Genomic DNA, 24,588 nt, shown 5'->3' on the forward strand with positions numbered 1-24,588 from the left:
ATACACTCCTACTCTGAATAGGCACTATTTTCAAAGACTCCTCTGCTTGGCCTAAACACTCACTTAATGTTTGCTGGTTAACAGCCACTCCATTCTGCACATTAAAGCAGTGCCCCTAAGGATTCTTACTGGGCAATATTTCATGGACCCGAGTTGAACGTCGTAAAGCTGTATGTCAGAGTATATTGTATGATAGAGTTTTCCCGGCTCAGCCCGAGTTCTCCTGGTGTGTGTCTAACTAGATCTGACCACAGCCCCGGTGAGCACCAACAGCCAGGACTTTCTTTGTGGTTCTGCTTGGAATTTTTTTAGACTGGCTTCTTGTCCTTGGGACTCCTGGAAACAGTTAGCTGGCACGCTCCGTCTCTTCATCACATGGTTATATTTGGCTCCTCCTGACGTCCTCTCCATCCCTGTTAATAACAAAATGCTAACAGGCTGTACCACGCTTCTACGTACCATACAACTATAGAGGATAGAATATGGCAAGCACTGAATTATTCAGTAGGTGAATAATACCACGAAGATATTCTATATGCCAGATACAAAGTTCTTAACTGGGATGATGTACATGACATCTGTCCTTTTTTTAAGTCCTCCGTGGAGGCTGGAAATCTGCTGCCAGGAGCTATCCAGCACATTTTCAAGCAGGCACAAGCTGCTCGTTCATCCAGGTGAGAAATCTCCCATATGTGGCCTGGTTCTGATTATGTTATTCATTCTCCCCACGCAAGAACCACATACACCGCATGCAGTCTTTCACACACGGGCCAGCGGTGGCCCAAGTGTTAGGCACAGGTCTGTGGTTAAAGCATCTGACTGCTGCCATCCTGGTTATTAGACCAGGATTGTTGCTCTGACCCTCACAAAGAAGAAGCAGTGGGACTTGGTTCAAGTCATTCTGTACCTATACCCATCACCACTCGGCACAAGAGAAACAAACAGAAACAAACTCAGAGCAAGCCCACAGCTACTGTCTGAGCAGGAGGAGCAGACACATCTTTTAGGAGTAGACGAAAGTTGAGATTTGGAATTGTTCCACAAAATTGGGGGAGAGGCATGTGGACACTTATTCTGACCAAGGGGATTCTTGGTCAGATGGCAGCTCTCAAAAAAAAAAAAAATAGGTTTGGGGTGGGGTGGGGTGTAATGTTGCTAGCTAAAGAGCCTCTCAATTCCAAAAGTAAACAATCACTAGCCATGTCTCCAATCCTGGGGAATCAAAGGTGAGGGAAAAGGGAGGCTCTGAGTTATAAAGTAGTTGTAAAGTAGTTATAAAGTTATAAAGTACTTATAAAGTTATAAAGTTTAAAGCAGTTATAAAGTAAAAAAGAGAGAGCGAGTGCAAGGGATATGAGAAGGAGAGGAGAAAGAAACATGGGCCAAAAAGATGATAGGAAGTGAGAGAAATGCAGATGGCTTCATATGAGGAGGGGGGGAGAAGGGGGGAGAAAAGAGACGGTGGGGGGAGAAGAGGAGAAGTGAGGGGAGGGGAGAAGGGAGGGGAGGGAAAGGAAAGGGAAGTAGAGAAACAGGATGAGGAAGAGAAGATGCTGGCAGTTGGGAAATTTAGGGGCAGAGCTCATGCTTTTGTCCAAGCTTTGACAAAGTAAACATGTGGTAACAGTGTCAAAACCCAAGTGGGCAGATGTTCTGAGGTAGACAGAGTGGTCTAAGTGGGGTGGCATGGCCACACAGCATGGTCAGGCCTCAGGGCTTGGGACCACAGCTCCTCCTGTGTAAGCACAACAGGAGCCAAAGGCCCCCCACGATGCCATGGGACAGTAAATGGTTAATCCTTGGTTCTTTAGTACGGTGTTTTTATGACTTCTTTGAGAATTTCATACACGCATACAGTAGGCCTAGATTCTACGGGGTCCAAAGAGTGCTGCCATAGATGCAGGGGTGTGTGCCATCCACTGGAGAGCAACAGACCGCAGGGGCCACTCTCCTAAGGAAAACTGACTCTCAGAGAAGGCATCAGCTGCCGACAGCAGCTCCTCAGCTAGAGCCTTCCCCTTCCACATCAGAATGTTGACTGGCTTGACTTTGCCCAGGTTTCCTTGTACAGCAACCATGGCTGTTGTGAGCTCTCAGGTACCCCAGTCCTGTAATGTTCAAGAGACACAGTTTCATCCTGATCTTCCCTGACCTCTGACCCTTGCACTCCCAAGCGATGAGTGTGTGATAGCCTGTCTATGGCTGAGCCTCCACAGACGCTGACCCTCTCTGCCCTTTGAATGGTTCCCGGGTTTCCATATAAACCACCATTCACGACACAGAGAAGCTTCTCTGAAGAGGGCTGAGTGCAGAGCTACTCTGTGGGTATACACATTATTAGACGGCAGTTTGATGCTATCTCTGTTTAGAAAATAACAATAGTAGGTTCATCCCTGGGACCTGTGAGCTCCCCAGCCATGGGTTCTCAGGCAAACTTACAACACCAACAGTATTATGTGTACATTTTCATGAATGGCTCATCTTGGTTGCCAACTTTATTTTGTTGAGAAGCACACATGAGAATACACACCTCTGGGTGTCTCTGTGAGGGACTTTCCAGAGATAAGATCTCTGACCTAATGGTGGCTTCATCCATCCCTGGATTGATATTTTGAATGGAATATTGGTAGGTGGTAGAACTGTAAAAGGTGAGAGCTGCTCAGAGGAGGTGTGCCACTGCGGGTGTGTCCTTGGGAGCTATGTCTTGCCCTGGATCTCTCCCGTTACTGCTCTGCCAAACTCTACCAACCATGATGAACTGAAACATCTGAATGAATGAATGAATGAATGAATGAGTGAAGAATGAGTGAATCTTTTCTCCTTTAAGTTATTTCTATCAAGTATTGGTCACAGTGATGATCAAATTTATTCACTATCCAATGGCTTCAGCCATTGACTGAGAACATCTGTCCAGAAACAGGCCTCCTTGGGCCTGTCCATCTTGCTCACTCCAGTATTCTCTATCCCAAGTCTTTCAGCTATCTATCTCTCCCAAGAAGCTCCCCAGGGAGATGGGCACCTACTCATTTACCTAGACCTCCTCATATCTAAATGGGCAGGACATGACAAACTACCAACCACCTGAAAGACAACTTTGCTACACTCATTGTCCCATGACATCCCAGGACCCTGCTCAGCCACCTATGTTTCCACTGCCCATAGGAAGGAAGACCTGTGGTCCCAAGAGGCAAGCATCAGATTCTTGAAGTCCGATCATGGTGTGTGCCCATCTGACACACTCTGGTTGCCCTATGGACATATGGTTACAGTGCAGTGTTGTCTTGAAAGAGATCATTTTGCCCTGGCCATGGGGAAATCTCTGTCTAGGCAGTGAACTTCAAAGAAGCAGGGAACCCCTGCCCAGTCTCCACTCCCTGATGCCACCACCCTCCTCACACACAAGCATTTGCCAACTCAAGTTCTGAAGTCCCTGCTATATAAACACAGCTCTTGTTCCCTCAGACTAATGGAGCTCAGGCCCAGAGCTCCCATCCCACCTTACCTGAAAGGCCAGTATCTCCACAGTGCTAGGGTAGGGTCTTATCCTTTGCTCCTCATATCTGCTCACCCCTCAAAAGATGCACGGAGGACCCCAAATGTGATGAACTATGAAAGTGGAGACCAAGGCCCTCCTCCCCTGAGGGCAGCCCTAGGAACAAGCAATGGGACAGGGACTTCGGAATTTCCCTCCGGTTGGGCTTCCCCTTCCCCCGCCATCACTGGGGTCTGTACCTGGAGCTGGAGTCACTGATGTTCTGTTCTGTTGGGCTGTCGCTGTCATTAAAGAGCCCAGTCCAATTTGCCTGTCGGTCGCCCCTCTGCCAACCAAACTGGAAGCCTCTGGCAAGAAAATGAGGCAGTGGATATACACACTGGTATGTTGGGTTAGACCTGTCTAAGAGTCACATTCTGTCCTCGTACCCACAAGACACAACTTTTTAATTATACACTAGAAGGTGAAGATGGTGATAATTCCAACCATGGGGATGATGGAGGTAAGGCATCACGTTATCTTCACTCTCCTGCATCCTTCCCTCACTCCCATCCTTTCCACATGGCAGAGCATACGCATTTTACAAGCAGGGAAACAGGGGCTCACTAGGATTAAAGTCACAGGGCTCTTCTACCTCCTATCTGGTGCCATCCCTCAATTCCTATTTCTAGAGAGTTAAGTGAAGGGCTGGAGAGATGGCTCAGCCATTAAAGGCTAGGCCTTTAACCAAAAATATAAGAGAGTTAAGTAAAAGAATTCTATCACCAGTACTGTGCCAGACACAACTTGTAGGGGTCTGATCCACCATATGAGGATTCCCACGTCTGGTTTAAGATGACAGATTGAGCACATCTGTACCCAATGCCCTCCCCAGCCCTATGACAATGGTGGCAAAGCAATAAGTGAGACCATGAGCACAGAAAGGAGGTAACAGGAGGGACCAGAAACAGTCCTGAAAGACAGCAAGCTGGTGGGTAACTGACTCAGGTCAGGGAGAACAGCATCCTGATGGCCTACAACAAGTAGATCCAATCTCAGGACACAACTACAGAAGGATCAGGAATAGATAGGAGTGGGCATGGGCATGTGAGATGGTACCCAAAGCAGGAGGACTGGGTTCAGCCTGTATAAGAAGCAGTTAGGCGCACAAAGCTGCACACACCCAGGTCCCCTTCCCACACGCCCCATAGACAGCAGTAGGCTTGCTCCTGGAGAAGCTGGCTCGTGGAAGGGGATTCCATGCACCCAGAGCTGCCAGTACCCTGAAGGGCCCGACTGGTGCTCTAGAACCGTGGTGCAGCACTGCCCAACCTGAACCTCTGGTCTGCTAAGGAGTGTGCCTTTCAAGAAAGGAAACTGAGCAGCTTCTTAAAAATGGCCAAGAATAAAAGGGGGTGCCCTCCTAAGTACTTGAGACAAGCTTTCTTCAGCCAGTACTGTGCTCACCTGGGGCTGGAGGGCCCTTTGCTGTGGGACTGTCCTGTGCTGCATAAGGTGTTAAGTGGTATCCCCAAGTCTCTGTCGGCTGCATTTGGCCTCCAGCTCTCGTGTTAGGATTATCAAAATGTCTCCAGGTACAAATGCCTTCTGGGGGCAAATTCACCCCTACTGGGAATCCATGCTGGACAGCAATGCCTAGACTTTCCAAAACCCGCTTACATCTGCCTGGCCCTTAAATATGAAGACACTCTTAATGCCACTTCCAGTGGGGGGAAAAATATCTTCAAAGGCAGAGTCGAGCTAAGGAGGAAGGAAAGAGGGAGTTCTAAGCAAAGGGAAGAGGAGACAGATGAAAAAAACTGAGAAAAATACTTAATAAAATTATTAATAAATAGCCTCTTAGCTGAGGGAATGGGGGCTGCAGAAGGGTTTTGGAGCTGTTCTAGCCACACCCTTCTAATTAGCTGGTACCCTCAGTCAACTCTCTGCACTTCTGGCGGTCTCTGTTTTCATAATTCAGTGAATAAACAGCCTAGGATGTCTCTGGAGTCCCTGAGCAAGAGTATCATAGAGATGAGGCGGCTGCTCTTGTTGCCGGTCAGCTGGCTGAGGTCACTTTGCTCTGCTCAGACAGAAATCGCCAAAGGACAAAGAATAGCATTCCAGAATTGGTAGGCCTGAGACCTTGAGCACCCTTGAGCTGACAAATTTGGATCCTTCTGGCTCGTAAGCCCTTAGAACTAGAGGACTGTGGTTCTGGGCTGTAGAAGACAGACCCTTACAGTTTTAGATACTCCAGTTGTGGGCTTACTGCTCTGGGCCCTGACTACCAGCACCTCAGCCTTGCCAAGGTGCATCTCTTCAGTTAGTAGCAGCTCTAATATCACTCAGCACCTGCCTATGTCACAGTTCCCAAGGGTTCTAGAAACCCTTGGTCCTGGCACTCAACAGCAAGTGTCAAGTTCTCAAGCCTTGCAGGTCAAGCCCCTTGGACCTTTGGGGCTTGGAAGTTCTCTGGAGTCTGCTTCAAAGTCTTTATAGTCTTCAGCTTGCTTCTCCATCTTCCCTGTCTCCAAACCTCCATCATCCCTCACGACCTCTGCTCCCTGCAGGAGCTGCTCCAACTCACCCCCTGAGCTCTTCAGCTACCTTCTCGTTTGTGTTTCTACTGACAAAGCTGCTGCTACAAATGTCATCATTGCCATAGTCATGGCCACTGCCACCCACTCCTCGTGTTAGCAACACAGCCTGTCCGACCCAGGACAACGACCACAAGTAAGCAAGAAAAAGTCACTTAGGAGATATCTTTTATTGGAAATAATGGTGCAACACAAGCAGACAGAACCCAGAAGCCCTAGCTGACTCAAAAAAAAATATATCGGGAACAGCCTAGTTGTATTGGCACACTCAGAAGGGGTGTGGTGTGTAAATATGGAATTGTACTTTGCACACCTTCCAGTTTCCCCCAGAACAATCACAATCCTTCATAAGAACTAGGCTCTGCCAGCCATCGGCTTTTTGCTGGGTCACTGGCCGAGTCCTCTTCCTTGCTCTACCTGTTGAAGGCAAGGCAGAGCCCTACAGCTGCAGTCGAGGACTGGGCTTTCCAGAGCAGCTTCGTGCCTGGTCATCTGGAAATCACTGAGGCCTGGAACAGCCAGAGTGCCGTTTGCCCATGCTGGCACACTGGAGCAGTTGTAACTCCTGCGACTGCCAGCCACAGCTGCGAGTGTTGCTTGTAGGAGGAGCGGTGTTGTTTCCAGGGTGTCCATACAGTGCTCAAAGCCACCAGGCTGCTACCTAACAACCCAGTCAGTCACCTGCTTAGCTGGCAGCTCCCTGCTCAAGATAACAGAGCATAAAGGAAGTGTCCATCAACTGTCAACCTAGGAGGGAATAAATGTCTGACTTCCCACCGTTTTGCTCATTCTCAAGGGGAAAAAAAAAATAAAGCACACTTGCAATAAAGACCTAGGAAACACGTATTCTTTTCAGGATAGCAGTGCTGAACATGCAGCTATAAACCCTTAGGGAGAGCTGGGCCCCTTTGATCTGCTTACTCCAGGGCCTTCCAGCTCCCTCCTTGGGAGTCCCGTTCACTACCCACAAGCATGCTGACCCAGCTTCTAGCCAGTTCTGATGTGAGTTCTGATTTATCAGCTCCATCTGACCAGACACCACAAAGAGTCTTCACACAAAAGGCCAGGTAGAATCTTAGCTTCCCTCTGAAACTTCACAGGCCAGGCCACCATCGTCTCAACGGTCTCAACATTTTTATCTTCCAAGCTACTCCAGAACAGCGCTGAGCAAGCTTTTTACACTAAATGGCATTTCCAATCCAAAAATTCCAAAGTCCTTCCACAACCCTCCCCAAACCAATATGGTCAGGTTTGTCACAACAAATGTTCCTTGTACCAATTTCTGTCTTAGATAGGGTTTCTCCTGCTATGATAAAACACCTTGACTAAAAGCAAGTTGTAGAGGAAAAGATTGATTTGGCTTACACTTCCACATTGTAGTCCATCATTGAAGGAATTCAAACAGGGCAGGAACATGGAGGCTGATGCAGAGGCCATGGACGGTGCTGCTAACTGGATTACTCCTCATGGCTTGCTCAGCCTGCTTTCTTATAGCACCCAGGACCACCCACTAGCCCAGGGAATGGCACCATCCATGGTGGCCTGTGCCCTCACCCATTGATCGCCAACTGAGAAAATGCCCTACATCTAGGTCCTATGTTAGCATCTCCTCAGCCGGAGTTCTCTTCTTTCAGATGGTTCTAGCTTGTGTCAAATTTTATGTCAAGTGGACATCAAACTTGCCAGGACAGCAGGCTAGCAAGCTGTGTTCCTCCAGGGCCTCTGCTTCTGTTCCTGCCTTTATATTTCTACTTGAGTTCCAATCCTGACCTCTCTCCATAATGAACTGTGATGTGGAAATGTAGGCCAAATTAAACACCCTTCCCCGTTTCTTTTGGTCATGGTCTTTATTATAACAGTAGAAAGCAAACTAAGACAGTAGTTTGCAAGTCAATTTAAACAGCCTGGTTAGGACAAACTTCCCCATGGACTGCTCAAAAGGTCATCTAGCCACACCATCACCTTTCCACCCACAAAAGACAGCCTCTCCCACAGTTCTGTAAGATCAACATAGAGTCATTAAGTGCAAGGCCCAAGCATCAGATGAGGTGCTTGCTACAACTTAAATAGGCAAAAACAGGCTGCAAGAGAGGGTATAACATTTCCTAGTTTATAAGGTCTTCAACCATAAAACTAGTTACCTATGCGGCACTAAAGTTTACTCTAAAAAGGCTAGTAATTTTTTTCTGGTTTATCTAAAAATGGATTGTACTGTTTCCAAAACCAATTATTATATAATTTAAATTCCATTCCTGGGCTAAGCATAAGGAACTGTCCATTATTACCCAATTTGACCATAATGAGACAGGTTTACTTGGGATGGAACAGGACAACACAGGGAGAAGAGGCTTCTTCACTCTTCCCTGTGAGTAGCAAACATTTCTGGAGTTTCCACTGTGTTCTAGAAATCCTAGCCGCTGGGATGACTAATGGGGAGCACGCTCTTGTGTTTGGAATGCTCACCGTAAAGGTGAGGCGGTAAGGCTATCCCACATGAAAATCTCAACAAGGAGAAAATAAGGCCCATGAGGACTAAGCTAGTGTGAAAATCAGCACACAGCTAAATAAGAACATAGGCTGGCAAGGATGACGGGCAAAATCAAGCACCAAAAAGAAACTGAATCTATTATGTTGGGGAAAATTATGTTATATTTATTTTTCTAAAAGGGGGGAAATAATGACCTTCTCACCAAGGCTGATGACCTGAGTCCCTGGGATCCATACTATAGAAAGAGAGGACTGACTTCAGAAACTTACTCTCTGACCTTTATATGTACACCTCTCTCTCTCTCTCTCTCTCTCTCTCTCTCTCTCTCTCTCTCTCTCTCTCTCACACACACACACACACACACACACACACACACACTACCCTTCAACCATAGGCAAGCCCACATAGTGTAAAATACTGCAGGGCTGACCTTTAAGGTCCTGTTATTGACCATGAGTTTATTGCAGGCAGTCCATTTATTTTTATTAAAAATTACATTACATATGCTATGTGTATATATGTGCGTGCACACGTGTGCTTAGTTAGACATGGAGAAGTCAGAAGTCAACATCTGGAATCTTCCTCTATTGCCTTCCACCTTATTTTTTGAGACAGAGTCTCTCACTGAATCTGAAGCTCGCTGGCCGGTCAGCAGGCCCCAGAAATCCCCTGTCCCTGCTGCCTCGGTACCAGGATTATAGGTGTTTGCTATCAAACCCTACTTTTTTATATGGGGGAAGTCTAAGAATTGCATCCAAGTCTTTTTGCTTGTACTGACTAAGCTATCTCCCAGCCTGCCCCCACCCCCCACCCCGGAAACAGCACAGGAAGAATTATCTCAGCTAATATTGAAGCCCTAGGCAATCAATATTTAGTGGCTTCAAGCACTGATGAGCTTACGGTGCTCCCTAACTCTCCACAGTTTCTCAGATGCATGCCTCACAAAACAGTTTGCGTCCTGATTTCCTGGCCATGAAATACGAGACAGATCCACCGAGGCTCAGCTCAGCTTCCTACTGTGGTGGCTGCTGATGACATACACCAGGCTCAGCCAGGACCCTGGTGCATGCCCTTCAGATATCAGATTGGATCCTCCGCTCCCAAATGATCCCATAGTCATTTAAGGACTGGGGACCACTCTAGGGATTCCTAGAGTGGCTACCAAGAAAACTTAGTATGTGTTGGGGAGGGGGGGGTCACTTCTCAGAGAATTTAAAACTGGAGGAATAGCCCACTAAAGTTTAATTACCCCCCACTAATAACACCCTCCAGAAACCTAAAGCATTATCTTATTTAAAATGTACAAGTGGGTCTGAAGAAAACCTGTGTGTTGTCTCCTTTTCTATTTCCTACTCGACATGAAGTGAACTTTGCCCTTTGTCATACTCCCACTGCCGTGACATTCTGCGGAATGAATCCCTTAGAAAGGATACCAGCATTGAGAGGGGAAGGGGACACAAACCCCCATCCCTAACCCAGAAGCTGTCTCCAGTTGATAACCACTTGCAAATGGGAAAAAGACTTGTTTTCTCTAACAGGTCTCACTGGGTATACAAACCACTCTTAGGGGCAGGCCGGAGATGGTCAGCACAAACGGACTTAGTTTTGTCAGGGCATTTTAAAGAGAATTTTAACTAACCGATTAACTAATTGAATGCCTTAGAGGTCCTTTGCATATATGTGTTATGGCTTAATAACACATGTGTGTTATTAAGTCCTGTGGTTTAATGGGATTCCTGTGTGTGCAGATGTGTCTCTGCATCTGTGTGTCTCTTGCTCTTCTCCTTTGGCTTTTTCTTTTGTTCATTCTATCCAACTCTGAGTTGTTCAGTTTTGTTTCACCTCATTTTATTTTTTTGTACTATTATTCCTTTAGGTGCCTGTTTGTTTTCTAACAAGAGACAGAAAGAGGGTGGATTCAGGTGAAGGTGAAGTGGGGAGGGTCTTGGAGGGGGAAACATAGAATATAGTGTATGAAAAAATTTATTTTCAATAAAAGAAAAATAGAAAAAGCAAAAGGAAGAACAAGGGTGAGGGGGAAGAGAGAAGAGAAGAAAATGGAATGTAAGGGGGACAGAAAGCCCCAGAGAGAGTGCTGTTTGGGTCAGCTGGACCTGGGCTTCAGAAGTTTCCAGAAAGCAAAAGGCAGATCAGCTCAGCTGAGCGCACTGTGGTTCAGGGAGTCCCCCAAAGCTTGTTCCACACAAGACCTCCAAGCTCTTCCTATAGCATTATAGGTAGAGAGAGGGCACCTTTTTTTTCCAGCTGTCTGTGATGCCTCAAACCTGGAATCTAAGCACTTGGGATGGAGACCAAAGCAGAGAGATTTTGAGGTTGAAATCTTGTCTCAAAAATAATTAATTAATTCCCACTAGTGGTAGAAAGGCTTAATAATACCTTTAATTAAATAATTTTAAATGATTTGTTTCTCTCTCATCAAGCCCAGCTTGTGAAATAAAAGCTATAACCATCTTCAGTTAATAGTTATCAAATGTTACATATGGTACATCACAGCTGACTGAGCGTATGTGTCTTTTATGCCTTCATTCTATTTTTGTTACAGTATGTGACAAACATTATATCATTCTATACTTATCATGCTGTCATAAGGCTGGATGCCAAGGTTCAGTAGCAGATCCAAGTGCTAAATTCCAGGTAGAGTAATGTTTCTCAACCTGTGGGTCGAGGCCCACATGGAGTTGGCTGATCCCTTCACAGGAGTGGCCTAAAACCATTAGAAAACACAGAGATGTACACTACAATTCATAACAATAGCAAGATGACAGTTATGAAGTAGCAAAATAATTTTATGGTTGGGGGTCATCACATCATGAGGAACTGCATTAAAAGGTCACAGCATTAGAAAGGTTGAGAACCACTGCTCTAGAGGGAGCTGGACACCAAGACAATAAATAAACTGATAACAGACGAGTATGCCAGAGGGTGAAAGGCATGATGGGTAACAGTAACTGGTAGAAGGAAAGACATAGGGCTCGGAGTGTGGCCTTTCAAGACAACAGTAGAAGACCTCTCTTGGTGAGCAGGGACTTCTGGGAAAGAACGCCCAGCAAGGATGGGCAACAAAGACCTGAAGCATATGGACACGGGGAAGCCAGGCACAGGGTGGCAGCTGGTGAGGCCTCAGTTCACGGAAGTGATACCACCTATCTCTGCTCCCTTGAAGCTTCGTCCTCCAGGGAGGTGGCCCAATTTCAGAAAAGACCCAGTGTTTCTAGGGAATTAATAGTATAATCAAAACGTTCCTCTCAGTGGCTGCCTTCCCCCTCACGACTGACTGACTCGTAATTTTCTCTCAAAGCCCCACAATAACATTACTAGAAAAACGTGGGGCAGGGTAGGGTGAGGGGCGGTGCTCATTCTCTCGTGGTTGGTCCACTGCTCATGATCATCGGGCTGGGCCCCAAATCTCCCCACTCTCAAATAGGGAAGGAGGAGATTGGCAAACTGGTGGCCGAGTGGAGCATGTGAGGGCTCTGAATGGACAAGGAGTCGTTTCTTGAGCCCCTCCTGGGGAGCAGCTGAGCCAGGGAGAGTCTAAAGCCCTGTAGCTCCACAGAAGCCTTGGAAGGGTGCAAAGATCCACGGTGCAGAGGGTTAGAGAAAGAAAGGACTGCCTGGGTGTCAGCCAGCCAAGGATGGGTTCAGAGGAAGAACACAGAGCGTGCTCCAGGCTGGGCTCCGGGACCAGTACCACAGCTGCCTCAGTGCAGCAGTGGATTGACGCTGCCTCCAGGCTGGCCTTGCTATTCTTAACATTTGGCTGAGACTCTGAGCTTATACTGTGCACCCCATTCCCTCCCTGCCCAGCTCACTTCCAGGTGACACACGCACAGAGGACTCTTGGGCTACCCAATGCTGCCACATCCTCCCCAACTGGGCACACTCCCACATCATAGGGGTCCTGTGCAGGGTCCTGAGAGATGAGATGAAGGAACCATCTTTTGTCCAAACCTTACAGGCTGTGGGCTTTAAACAGGTCCCTCTGTGTTATAAATTGGGTCCTCAGTGTCCCATAGGGACCCACCCTTTGAAGGCTTGGTCACCAGCCTGTGGTGCTATGGAGTTGTGGTAGAATCGTCCTAGGGGGTGGGTCTTAGTCACTGTTCTGTTGTGGGCTGGCTTACAGTTTCAGAGAATCAGTCCATTATCATCACAGCAGGAAGCACGGCAGTGTACAGGCAGACAGGGGGCTGAGAGCTACATCCTAACAAGATGTACCTGGACCTGAACTGAGCCTTTGAAACCTCAAAGCCCATCCCCAGTGACACACCTCCTCCAAAAAGGCCACTCTTTCTAATCTTTCCTAAACAGATTACCCACTGGGGACTAATCGTGCAAATATATGAGCCTATGAGGCCACTGTCATTCAAACCACCACAGGTGGGGTCTAGAGGAAGTTAGTAATCAGGGCTGTGCCATGAAGGACATATTGGGCTCCAACCATTTCTCTCTCTATTGCTCCCTGGTTATCATGAGGTGAGCGGCCTCATTCTCCACAAGTTCCCACCATGATGTATTATCTCATCCCAGATCGGAGAAACAACATAAGCAACCGAGCACTGAACCTTCAACTCTGCAAGTCCAGACAAGCCTTCCCTTCTGCAGACTGGTACTCTCTGGACCACTGTCCTCATGGTAGCTGAACAGCACACTTACCGTCCGTGCACAGGGCGAAATGGAGACGGCCATCTACTGAACCGTGCGGGATACATAGTGTATCCTCCCTTTGGAGTTAGAGCCTGGCTCGCGACTCTTCATCAATACTTACGGTAATAAATATTACCTAATATTATTAGAACAACAATAATAAGCCCTTCTCCTACTTCTCCTACTGGGGAGGAGGGTCCACAGGATCATCATTACGGTTAAGAACGAAGTGGGGAAATTTTTAGGTGAAAGGTAAATGAACTTAATAAAGGAGACAGTAGGGCTGGAGAGATGGCTCAGTGGTTAAGAGCACTGACTGCACTTCCAGAGGTCCTGAGTTCAAATCCCAGCAACTACATGGTGGCTCACAACCATCTGCAATGAGATCTGATGCTCTCTTCTGGTGTGTCTGAAGACAGTGTACCCATATATAATAAATAAACCTTTAAAAAAATAAAAATAATTAAAAAAAAAGGAGATGCTAAACCCCATACACGACTAACTTTCAAGTTCAAAAAGGACTTGAGAGAGACAGGCAGGAGAGAAGAGATGGGATATAAGAGTGCATATGGGGTTATCAAGTCCCTGAAGGACACTGGGGAAGGACAGAACTCCGATGACTCTCCTTGTGCAGGGCACATAGCCGGGGAGGTTCTCCACTCAGCCTCACACGGTACAGGCTCGATGCAGAGATGGGTCTCAACGCACTTTGCTCCCCCCGCTCCCCTTCAGCCTCGCTCTCAGCCCTGCCCTGCAGCAGGCTCTCAGAAGCAGCTAGCTTTGAGGAGCCAAGCTGTAAAGCTATCCTGCCAACAGCATAGCTCCTGCCCTGGGGCAGACCACGGTCTGCTCAACATCCTTTCTCCTTTCTAGGATATCCTACCCGCCATGTGCCACGTTCTGGGTAGATAAACCCACCTGCCACGGTCCCAAACTCTTGGGCTGCACCTGCTTCTTTGGGGAAATAGAACAGTGAGCTTTGTTCCTGGGGCGGGTTGGGGACCACTCCTCGAAATGCATGCAAAGGCAGCACAGAGGCAGGCTGTCCTTTACCTTGACCCAATTTCCAAGCCTCAAGTCTCAGGTGCGCCCCAGCCACATTGCGCAGCCTAGATTCGTCCCCTGGAGGCACCAGAAAAAGGAGGCTGGGCCCTCTGTGTGGATCCTCTACACTTGGACAGTAAGAAGAGACCGCGGTGGATCCAGGGTACAAACAAGAACGCCAAAGCATGGTGCTCGCACACAGCATCCGAGTGCAGCCAGAATGGGTGCTAGGAATTCAGGGGGATTCCTGTGGGCATTAATTAAGGGGCACTGCGGGCCTGGAATGGAAGCCGTGGGAGGACCTAGGTGGCCAGGCGTGCAGTTAGGAGCAGGGCAGGACACTTAGACACAGCAGAAGCTGTCCAGAAGCATGAGTTAGGGCAGAGGTCGAACACGTGAAAGACTCTTGACTGAGAAGTGAAACACTGGGCTTCAGGGTAGACTTGCAGCACAAGCTGACTGGTAGGAGGTAGACCACAGTGTGGCTCTATGGGGTGGGAAACAAGGAGCTCAATTTCCAACAAAATAGTGACCTGCTTCCTGGCAGTGCTGTGCGGAGCCTTCACGGTTGAGGGTTCCTTCTCCATCTCTGGGGAACACCAGAAGGTGACAGAACCAGCTTTCAGCCAGGAGAGCCTCCTTCCCTGAGGTATGAACCCTTCACAAACAGCCCTGATCCAATAACTGATCACACAGAACCACAAAGACCTAACATCTCACCCCAAACCTGGGCAGATCTGAAGGGGCACCCCCGTAAGGAGCCGCCTGTGTTCGGTGGAGGCTGCTTCTGTTTCTCCCTCTTTCTCTTTTCTTCATTGGTCTTGATCCCTGAAGCTGCCCTCATAGACTTCCTGTACTCTCATGTCTAGCCCAGAGCCTGCTTTGCAGGGAGCCCAGCCCCATCAACACCCTCCCACACAAATAGAGACACGAGGAATACATCCCTAAGAGTCTTCTTAAACACATGACATGGGCAAAGAAAAAGTGTTGGATGAGTCTGAAGCCACAGCTACCCGGGGGACATCAGCCAATCCTGGGGATTTGTGAATCCTTCACCTAAGGTGAAGGGTCACTCTAGAAACTTCTACCTAAAGCCAAAAACTCTACTCAAAAGGGCAAGAACAGGTTTGGGAGAAGCAGGATATGTAAAACACTCAGAACAAGATAGTGGGAATTAACCCTAGTTGTCAGTAATCACAATAAATACAAATGTGTTACACTATCTAAGGAAAAGCCAAAGATTATGACAGTAGATACACAAACTGTGAATGCACTCAGTTGCAACAGGAATAAATAAGAGGCATGCAAATGTTGAAGTGTGTGTATGTGTGTGTGTGTGTGTGTGTGTATATATGTGTGTGTATGTATGTATGTGTATGTGTGTGTGTGTGTACGTGTGTGTATGTATGTGTGTATGTGCATATGTGTGTATGTGTGTATATGTGTGTATGTGTGTATGTGTGTACGTGTGTGTATGTATGTGTGTATGTGTGTACGTGTGTGTACATGTGTGTATGTGTGTATATATGTGTGTGTATGTGTGTATATGTGTGTGTATGTGTGTATGTATGTGTGTATGTGTATATGTGTGTATGTGTCTATGTGTCTATGTGTGTCTCTGTGTGTGTATGTGTGTGTATGTGTGTGTGTATGTGTGTATGTGTATATGTGTGTATGTGTGTATGTGTGTGTATGTATGTGTGTATGTGTGTATGTATGTACGTGTGTGTATGTGTGTACATGTGTGTACATGTGTGTATGTGTGTGTATGTGTGTATATGTGTGTATGTGTGTGTATGTGTGTGTGTATGTGTGTATGTGTCTATGTGTCTATGTGTGTCTATGTGTGTGTATGTGTGTGTATGTGTGTGTATGTGTGTGTATATGTGTGTATGTGTGTAGATGTGTGTATGTGTGTGTGTGTATGTATGTATGTATATGTGTATTTGTGTGTGTTGGGGATCAGCACCATAAATATCACCTTCTCTCACCACACACTTCAAGCCAATATGATTTTTTAAAGATTTATTTATTTATGTTATGTATATGAGGATACTGTAGCTGTTTTCAGACATACCAGATCCCATTACAGATGGTTGTGAGCCACCATATGGTTACTGGGAATTGAACACGGGACCCCTGGAAGAGCAGTCAGTGCTCTTAACTGCTGAGCCATCTCTCCAGCCCACAGTTTTGTTTTGTTTTTTAACTTCTTTGAGTTGTATAGACTTTGAGTCTGGTTCATTTTTATATGTGGTGTTTTTATTTATTTGCAGGGTTTTTATGATTTTTTTTGTTATTAAAAGCTTTTTCAAGAAGGTAAAAGAAGCCGGGCATGGTGGTGCATGCATGCCTTTACTCCCGGCACTCAAGAGGCAGAGGCACGCAAATCTCTGGGAGTTCAAAGCCAGCCTGGTCTACATACTGAACTCCAGGATAGCCTGGGATATGTAGGGAGACCCTGTCAAGAAAGGGGGGGGGGATTTCAAACATTTCTAAATTTATAGATGAAAAGATACCAGTGGTGGGGGCTGAGTCTTTAAACATAAGCATGTTAACATCTAAGGTATATGGACCACTGCTTGGTGCCTGGTAAATGGAACAGCTCCGAGCTGGTATTACCGTCATCCCTCAGCTGAAGAGGTACAGCTGAGGCAGAACTCTCCTACCTTACTGGCTCACATAGACAGAACAAAACATCGACTACTACAGAGGTAAGCATTGAGCACAGGACGTTAGAAAAATGCATGGCAGAGGACAACCAGAGGATAAGCACTAATGCAACAAATGTGCAAGAGAAGACCAACCCAGGAAAGTCCCATCATTGGCAAAGATCACCAAAACCATACAGAAAGCAGATGGAGAGGTGGCGCCACCATTAAGAGGCACACACACACACACATACACACACACTGACAAATAAAACTGAGTAGCTGGAGAGATGGCTCAGTTGTTAAGAGCACTTACTGTTTTATCAGAGGTCCTCGGGTAAGTTCTCAGCATCCACACAGTGGCTCACAGTCATCTATAACGCCAGTTTCTGGGATCTGATACTTCTTCTGGCCTCCATGGGCATCAGGCATGCACATAGAACACATTCACACATGCATCCAAAACACTCATTATATGTAAAAATTTTTAACAAATATTTAAAATATATATAAATAAATAAGTAAAGAAATGCTAAATTTTACATAGTTTTAAGGAAGACAAAAATGCAGATATAACAAAGATATAATCTAGACTCATAAACTTCATGTCATTAAACAATTTTTTTTTAATTTCTAGAAAAATCTTAACCGAAGTTTAAAGAGATAGAAAACCTAAATAGTCGCAACTCACTAAAGGAAATAATTAATAAAAGGAAAGAAACCCTTAAATGTTAATGCTAGCACTACTGAACTTTGACAGGATAGTCTCAAAAACTTGCACAAACAGCAAGTTTGGATTTTTGTAATTGATTTGTTTGGGGGTGTTTGTATACATGTGTATATGGACACCACGTGTGCACCTAGTGTCTACAGAGGACAGAAAAGGGCTTCAGATTCCCTAGAACTGGAGTTACAGATGTAAACCACCATAAAGATGCTGGGAGTTGAGCCCAAGCCCTCTGGAAGAGCAGAACCATCCCAGAACCTCACAAAGCTGAACCATCGCTTCAGCCCACGAAGAACAGTTTTAAAAGGATGATTCTGAATTCATCCCACAAGATTTTTTTTTTAAGGCAAAGACAGTATGGGAAAGATACTGCCTGCCAAGATCATCCTAACTAAAAATAATAGTCAACAAAATCTCACATTGCATAACACATAAAAAGCTAGGCTTGTATCTGAAACTATGCACTGAGCACCTTTTAGTATAAGTTTTCGGGGAGAACTTTTATGAGACTGGGTGTTTGTGTGTGGCTTGAGCTTGCTTCGAACCCCAAATCCTGTGAACTAGCTTCCTGAGTGCTGGGATCACAGGTGTCCACTACTGAGACCAGTTGTATGAATGCAATTAACACACTTAAAGGGTTAGAGATGGACGGCAAATCATCCAATAGACGTAAGAAATGCATAATATTTTTGAAAACACAACTGTGTAACGTAGTCTATGCGTGCATGAAACTCTCTTAACTGCTTGAAGATGTCTACCAAAACCACTAAAAGCTAAGCCAGCAGTCCCAGCGATGAGATGCTCTTAACAGTCTTTTTATAATCAGGGTGTACAATGTTGTCCACAAACATTAACTTAACAGGGCTTAAAACCTCAGCCCGAGAGCAGAGGCCATGAAAACACTTCGAAGTAGGCGGGCGTGTCAGCCTTTGTGGTCATACTGTAAGTGCTGATCTATAAACTTATAAATCTATAAACTCGATCTATAAAACCAATAGTGAAAGAGCAACAGCAGATTGATGGCTCAGGCCTCACCCAAACGTTAAACCTTTGTGCGTCCAACACCACCAGTAAGCGAGTGAGAAGACAAGTCTGGGGTGGAGCTGAGTGCTTGGTCACTAGCCTGATGTGGTCCAAGTCCTTATTCATTCAGGGCCACAGAGGTTTTATCGTAAAAGTAGAAGAGGAACGAGGGAGGCGGCTCAGCTGTCATCGACTGCCCCGTCCAAGTCCAGGTTCTGTTCCCAGTGCCCACACGGTGGTTTGTAACCCTCTATATCTCCAGATCCAGGTGAGCTGATCCCTATTCTGAGCTTTGTGGGTATTTGCATGCATGTGGTGCACATACATACATGAGGTAAATGTTCATACACATAACATAAAGGTGAGTAAGTGAATCTTGGGGCTGGAGAGATGGCTCAGCAGTTAAGAGCACTGGCTGCTCTTCCAGAGGACCTGCATTGATTATGATCTGTTCACGACCACTTATAATTGCAGTTTCAGGGGATCTGGCTCCTTCTGGTCTCTGAGGGCACCGGGCACACATGTGATGCACTGACATACATGCAGGCAAAACGCCCATGTACATAACAATAAATGAATTAACAAAATTGTGGAATGTAATAAATAAATAAAATGAAAATTATAATTCATAGAATGAGAAAATGCTTTGTCAAAAATACATGATAAGTAACTTACATTTGGATATATAAATTACAATTTAATTTTTTTAGAAAGGCAAATTTTTTCCCAAAGAAGAGATACACACAGCCAATGAGAATATTAAAATGTGTTCCACTCCCTTGGTCATCTAGAAAAGGCAGAATCAAGACCCAGTGAGATAGTACTTTAAGACCATGAGGATGACAGTGCTTGAAAAGAGCTGTCAGATGAGCTTGCACAGCTGTGAAGCCAGGAGCCTCACACTGCTGGGGGTGGAATGGTACAGCCACTCGGGAAGATATCTGCAACTCTTCCTGGGGTACCATGGGTACCATATAATCAGCAATTTCACTCACAGATCCAAAGCCTAGAGAAACGAAAATACCACCACAGAAAACCCTGCATATAAACTAGTCATCATGCCAAAACCAGAAATGAAGTCGAGATCTGAGACTTGAAGAATGGATAAACAATCCTCCACGCCCCTCATCTCTCCCAGCCTCGGATTCCAGAGGCGGTGCCTTTCCACTCCTGAATGAAGGCATTCATTCCCCAAGGAGCCCTTTGTGATTAACCCTCTGTCACTTGCCAGTTTGGTTCCTCCTGTTCCATTCAGCTCTCTCTATCACACAGATCAGAGAGGGGACAGGGATGAGACCGAACCCAGAACCCTACACACTCCAGGCAAATACTCTACCACTCAGCTACACCCCCGGTCCTAAAGACCAGAATTTTTCTAACTAAGGACATATTCCCAAATAGTTGGTTATAAAGCCAATTTAATAGACTGTTCCCAGATTTTAAAAAGCACACAGCTTGGGGTCAGCAAGATGGTTCAGCATATAAAAGTCCCTGCTGCCAACCAAGCCTGACAACTGGAGTTTGTTCTCCAGGATCCACATAGTGGAAGGAGAGAATAAACTCTCAGCAAGCTCGCCTCTAACCACACACTCGTGCCCTGACACCTGCACACACACAAGAAACTTCTGTGCATGCAAGAGATCAACAACTGTAAAAAAAAAAAAAAAAAAAAAAAAAAAAAAAAAAAAAAAAAAACTACACAGTCTGAAAAACTACACAGTCTGAACTCGGCACTTTACCCAGTTGTGAGCAGTAGAAAGCTCATGCATTTTGTTCTAGCATCTTTAACTTTGTACACACTAAGAGATGACTAATATCCATCCCTCCCAAAGCCTCCAGCATTCACCTGCCTACTTTCTGTTTCTGTGTTTAACAACTCCAAGTACCTCATCAAAGTGGAGTCGTACAATGCCTGGCCCTTTTGTCTGTCTCATTTCATTTAACATGATAGCTCCAAGGTTCATCCATGTTGCAGCTCTGTGTTAGAGCCTTCTTCTTCTTAAGACCAGATAGATAGATGGATAGATAGATAGATAGATAGAGAAACTATAACCCCAGCTGACCTGAACTCACTCTGTAAACAGGATAGCTTGAACTCAGAGATCCCCCTGCCTCTGCCTCCGAAGTGCTGGGATTAAAGGCATATATCACCACTTCCTGTTTCCATTGTTTTTTTTTTTTTCCAAAATAGAAAAGTGGGCATTGATTTTTTTTCCTGTTCTGGAGACTGAATCCAGGGCCTCCTGAATGCTAGACAGTACACTACTGCCATTGAGTTACATCCCCAGCCCTAGACAGTTCTTCTAAAGATTTTGTTTATTATTTTATTTTATGTGCATGAGCGTTTGCCTGCATGTGTGGAAAGTGTACCATGTTTATGCATTGCCCACAGAAGCCAGAAAAGGGCACTGAGACCTCCAGAACTGGAACTACAGATGGTTGTGAGCCATCACATTAGTGCTGGGAACTGAATCCAGATGTCTGTAAGAGGCTGTTGAGGCCATCTCTCTGGCTCCCCTACAAAGTTTTGTTTTAATGCAACTGGGTAGAAAATATCGGAGCACATTTCACATAGCAAAGCCAAATATTACTTCACAGAGTGTTTGTTATCATCAAGAAGAATGTGTTTCCTCACTGCACATGACAACCATAAAGTTCAGAATACACTGATTTGAGGCAGGTGATTCCAAAGCCCAGGCTACCAGTCTGGTTCTTTCCCATGTGTCATTTCAGAGTGTCTTTCCAGACAGACCGCCTTCCACAACCAAGCAAATACAGGCTCGAACTCATGATTCTACATTCTCCAACACGTTCCTCACACAGATCAACCTCGTCTCGCTCTGTGCCCGTCTCACCTGGCTGAGCAATGAAGCTCCAGTCCTGTTCTCTGTGGATGGCTCCATCCACCTCAGTCTTCATTCCTTGCTCATGCTGGGCTTCTGAACCTCCCTCCCACCCCACCTGTGCCCAAGGATCATTGCCCTTTCTTTAAGACTGCTTCAGATGTCCTCTGTAAGCCAAACAAACCTTTTCCTAAAGCAGCTCCCTCCTCACCCTTAGAGCCCCTCATGTGTGCCTCTGTGCGCGCTCTCTGTCTTCCTTGAAGCCCACAAGCTCCCTTTGTCTGCACACGTGTTCCACAGAACTTCCCAGTGGTACTCGCGTGGAGTAAGTACTCAATCTACAGCAACTACTTAGAGTATAGTGCATACTCAATGTACAGCAAGTACTCGGTGTATAGTAAGTACCCGGGTATAACAAGTGCTCAGTGTATAATAAGTGTTCGGTGTATAATAAGTACTCAGTGTACTCAGTGTATAGACAGTACCCAGTGTATAAATAGTACTCAGTGTATAGTAAGTGCTCGGTGTATAATAAGTATACATTGTACAGCAAGCACTCTGCATAGACAGTACTCAGTGTACAGCAAGTACTCAGTGCGTAGAAAATACTTAGTGTACAGTAAGTCTGAAGCAGACATGGGGAGCCAAACACATCACAACTTCACTCCTTCTTAGTCATTTTCTCCCAAGCCATAGTGTATGGCTTCTGCTGCAGAGAGATGGTGCTCACTAGGCCACCACACGGCTCCCTTTGTTTCCTAATGAGGTGCATCCCTACAATTTTAGTGGCCTATGATAGTCCTTGTCAAAAGTGCCCATTGCTCAACCCAGGGAAAGGCAAAGGGTTCTAGATAGATAGATAGATAGATGATTGATTGATTAATAAATAAATAAATGATTGATAGACAGATGATTGATGGATAGATAGGTGATAGATGATAAAGAGATGAGTGATTGATAAATAGATAAATGATTGATAGATGATAGGTGATTGATAGATAATAGAGAGATAGAGAGGTGATAGATATGGAATGAATGGATGGATAGATGGATAGATAGATAGATGGATAGATAGATAGATGGATGCACATCAACTCACATTGCCTGCTTCTGCTGTAGTAACTTCACCTAACATCACTGGACACGTTTACCATCCTTTTGCCTCTGCTGTGGGCTTCAGAATACTCTGAGCCGCGCTCCCACTTCTGAGAGGCCATAAGCAAACCCCCAGTGTCTCTCCTCCAAGCCTTCCTGTGCAATATCCAGATAGCCTTCCTTTCCAAGTGCTTTTATCAAGTTACTACCCTACTCAAGGACCACGTGTGGCTCCCCATGACCTATGAACCAAGCTCAATCTTTCCTCAACCTTTGGAGCACTTCAGTGAGCACTAAACACTGCTGTCTGACACATCCCTGTGCCCCCTTTACACCATGGGACCCATCTTTTCATTATGTCCCTTCCAGTGACTACACCTAAGTATAAATCCATGCATGCATTCACACACTAGCACGTGCGCACACACACACCTGCTCCAACCTTCAATCATTTGTTCATTATCCATATTTACTAATGACTTCTTTATGTCTAACACATGTGTGACACATGCGGCCTCAAACAAACCATAATCCCTCCCTCAGAGCTTCTGACCAAGTGCAGTTTTCAACCTCAGCACCACTGACATTTGGGGCTGAAATAATTTTGTTGTGCAGGCAATCTGGGCCTAGAGGAGTTTTTGGGCATCTCCACCCACTCCCTCCTGGGTGTCAGGAGCATCTCCTCTCCCCATGTGGTAACCAAGGACATGGCTACTCTAATGTCTAAGGGCAAAATTGACCTGACAGAGATCTACTGACCTATGACATCAAGTGGAGCTTGTTATTGGTCCCTCAAGGAACCTGGTAGAGAGGCAGCTTTCCAGATGACAACCTAGAAGTTGTTCAGTCTTGGAAGGGAGTTCAACCCAAGAGCCCAGGAGTCTGCATCCCAGGCCCCTCCCAGGGAACTCCAGTGCAGATCTTTGCTGTTTCCAGATAGACACAAAGCATGCACTCCCCTGGAGCCAACTCAGAGCAACTACGATGTGTGAGGAAACAGGACACATAAGCAAATGTGTCAGCCACAAGACACAGGACCAGGGAAGCCTGGTGACAGATGGAGGCAAGTGTGGCAGTGCAGGTGGGGTCAGGTGCCAGAGAGACAGGAGAGGGCGAGGCCACGCCTGTATCCTGTGTCAGGGTTGCTGCTGCTTCCTCCCTTCAGTTACAGGTGTGCATGTCCCCACCCCTATCCAGACCTTACCTGCCTTTGAGGCTCACGAGGGCTCTGCCCCCCATAGGCATTCTCCCAGCCGCTCCCACCCACCACTCTTCTCAACCTGTGCTTCTCTTCTCGCTTGTGGCCATTTGTTTCCCTAGAGGGATTTTAATCCCACTGAGCGCCAGGACTCTATCATCAGCTTCTTTATGGCGCCCTCCTTCACTCCCTTCCCAGATGGAACATATACCAGTCTTGACTGTTTGGTTGAGTTAAGCAGGATTCCTGGAGTAAGGACTACAGGGTTTTTATCTGCCACTTAGGGGTCAGGGTCTCTGAGAAATAGAGAATGGGAAGCAACCAATTCACAGGCTGGGCTCTGGGCAACTAGTCCATCCATCCAAACCTAGGCAGGGTTTGCTGGAACAATCAGGCAGTCGTGTGGTTGGCACCCACTGTGGCCCTGATGCCTCTCTCCTTCCTGTCCCACCAGAAGCTCTAGGAGCCCAAGCAGTTCTGGGGAATTACCAACAGGGGCAGAAACTGAGAGCTGCCCTACCAAGAAGCAGGTTGCAAGATCCAGCAAGGCTGCAAGGCAGATAGTTCAGGAATATCTCCGAGGGTCTAATCAAATCCAGCAGGTCAGGAGACTGCAGAGGAGTTTTAAAGCCAGTAGTGCCATACAGAGCACATGATGCCAACTAGGGAAGAAGATGTCTAGGGATGTCTGGTGCAGTGGTGGCTGGAAATGAATGTATGAGGCAAGGGGCCACATAGGCCTCAGTTCTGGAGAGTCAGGAGGAAGGAAAAGGCAGACT

The 24,588-nt window shown here is 46.2% G+C and overlaps 1 protein-coding gene across 6 annotated transcripts in view; it reads right to left on the reverse strand.

Annotated features, from left to right (window-relative positions):
- St8sia5 (ST8 alpha-N-acetyl-neuraminide alpha-2,8-sialyltransferase 5) overlaps positions 1-24,588 on the reverse strand; it is a 65,104-nt gene that overhangs the window by 38,900 nt on the left and 1,616 nt on the right. For 2 of the 6 annotated variants that reach the window (XM_034518627.2, XM_076912408.1), the window contains exon 2: positions 3,733-3,840. The exons of the other annotated variants lie outside the window; for them this stretch is intronic. In XM_034518627.2, the coding sequence (XP_034374518.1) occupies positions 3,733-3,840 (108 nt within the window). The remainder of the gene's footprint in view (positions 1-3,732; positions 3,841-24,588) is intronic. 6 annotated transcript variants of the gene reach the window in all.

Source organism: Arvicanthis niloticus, chromosome 14 (genome assembly GCF_011762505.2).
Source record: "Arvicanthis niloticus isolate mArvNil1 chromosome 14, mArvNil1.pat.X, whole genome shotgun sequence".
Lineage (NCBI taxonomy): Eukaryota > Metazoa > Chordata > Mammalia > Rodentia > Muridae > Arvicanthis > Arvicanthis niloticus.